The sequence below is a fragment of the Morone saxatilis genome, unplaced genomic scaffold, assembly GCF_004916995.1.
Source record: "Morone saxatilis isolate NCDOM2014 unplaced genomic scaffold, NCSU_SB_2.0 Contig1, whole genome shotgun sequence".
In the NCBI taxonomy this organism is placed as follows: Eukaryota; Metazoa; Chordata; class Actinopteri; family Moronidae; genus Morone; species Morone saxatilis.
This window is the reverse complement of record NW_023339651.1, coordinates 5,128,102-5,129,271: the sequence shown is the minus strand read 5'-3', so window position 1 is coordinate 5,129,271 and position 1,170 is coordinate 5,128,102. Positions and strand designations below refer to the sequence as shown.

General features: G+C 42.9%; 1 protein-coding gene across 2 annotated transcripts in view; it reads left to right on the top strand.

Moving 5' to 3' along the window:
* The window catches only part of sdk2b (sidekick cell adhesion molecule 2b), a 241,703-nt gene that overhangs the window by 197,911 nt on the left and 42,622 nt on the right, over window positions 1–1,170 (top strand). For both annotated transcript variants that reach the window (XM_035672191.1, XM_035672198.1), the window contains one exon: window positions 1,044–1,160. In XM_035672191.1, the coding sequence (XP_035528084.1) occupies window positions 1,044–1,160 (117 nt within the window). The remainder of the gene's footprint in view (window positions 1–1,043; window positions 1,161–1,170) is intronic.

The following is a 1,170-nucleotide window of genomic DNA, read 5'->3' as shown; positions in this document are numbered from 1 at the left end:
ATGTGTCAAAAGGTTGAAAAGTTCAAGGGGGCCGAATACTTTCGCAAGGCACTGTATGTGGGGAAAATTATGTTATTGTGTATTTAGTTTTTTCAGATTATTTTACTAGTTTAGTATAGTTTTTTTTAAATATGTGGATTTTCTTGTATAAACTGGCAATTAGGTCTGCACTAAGTTTACTTTACTATGAAAAAAGACTCAACCTTAATGCAGTGTTTGCTGCCTAACTCTAGTCACCTGAATCACTGTGAATGAGTAAATGTGTTTTTTTTCCTGAGCGTGTGCCACTGCTGGAATTTGAAAATCACTGGTAATTTTACCCTCGCTGTGCATCTGTTTGGCAAGTTTCTGACATCTAATTTTCTTCACTCTGTCTCAGTTCTTGCTGCCTTCACTCCACGCTACACCACATTATCAGAATTCATGATATTCTCTCTCGCTAACTCAACCCTTCCATCCGCTTTCTTGCTCTCTTTCTCTCTCCTTGACGCCGTCTCCTCTTCCCCTCTCTCTTCCTTCCAGATCTCATCTTATCATCTCCCTTTTCCTCAACACACTCGTGTCCCCACTTCTCCATCTGTCCCACTCCCGTGTTCCTATGACAAACTCCCTACTTCTCTTTTCCTCTGGGGAGCGATACAGTTTTCTGTCATCATATAAAAGCTTTGATTTATTGCATATCACAAATGGGGATTTTAGTTATCTACGTATTGCATTACTTTCTGTCTGTGCTTCTCTCTCAGTCATTTTCCCTCCCCCTCTTCCTATATCCACAATCTCTGTGGGTGCAAAAAAATAGACCGGCAGCAGACAGTTGTGGCACCAAGGTAAAGGCTGTGTCAATCCGTTAAGAATTAGTGGGACAAAGCAGCGACTAAACACTGAGAAGCAGCAGGCTGGCGCTTACAGAAAAATACATTTGAAGAGGGGTTTTGCCACAGACAGTTATTCTCTCCCTTCTATAACCCTCTTACCTTCTCTCTTTACTGTACTGAGCTCTCTCTTTATTCTGTGTGTGTGTGTGTGTGTTTGTCTCCCCTCAGGCATTGCCCCAAATATCACAGCCGGACCCTCTGACAGCACTGTGATCGACGGCATGTCAGTCATCCTGCACTGTGAGACCTCTGGAGCTCCAAGACCGGCTATCACTTGGCAGAAAGGTCTTTGTTA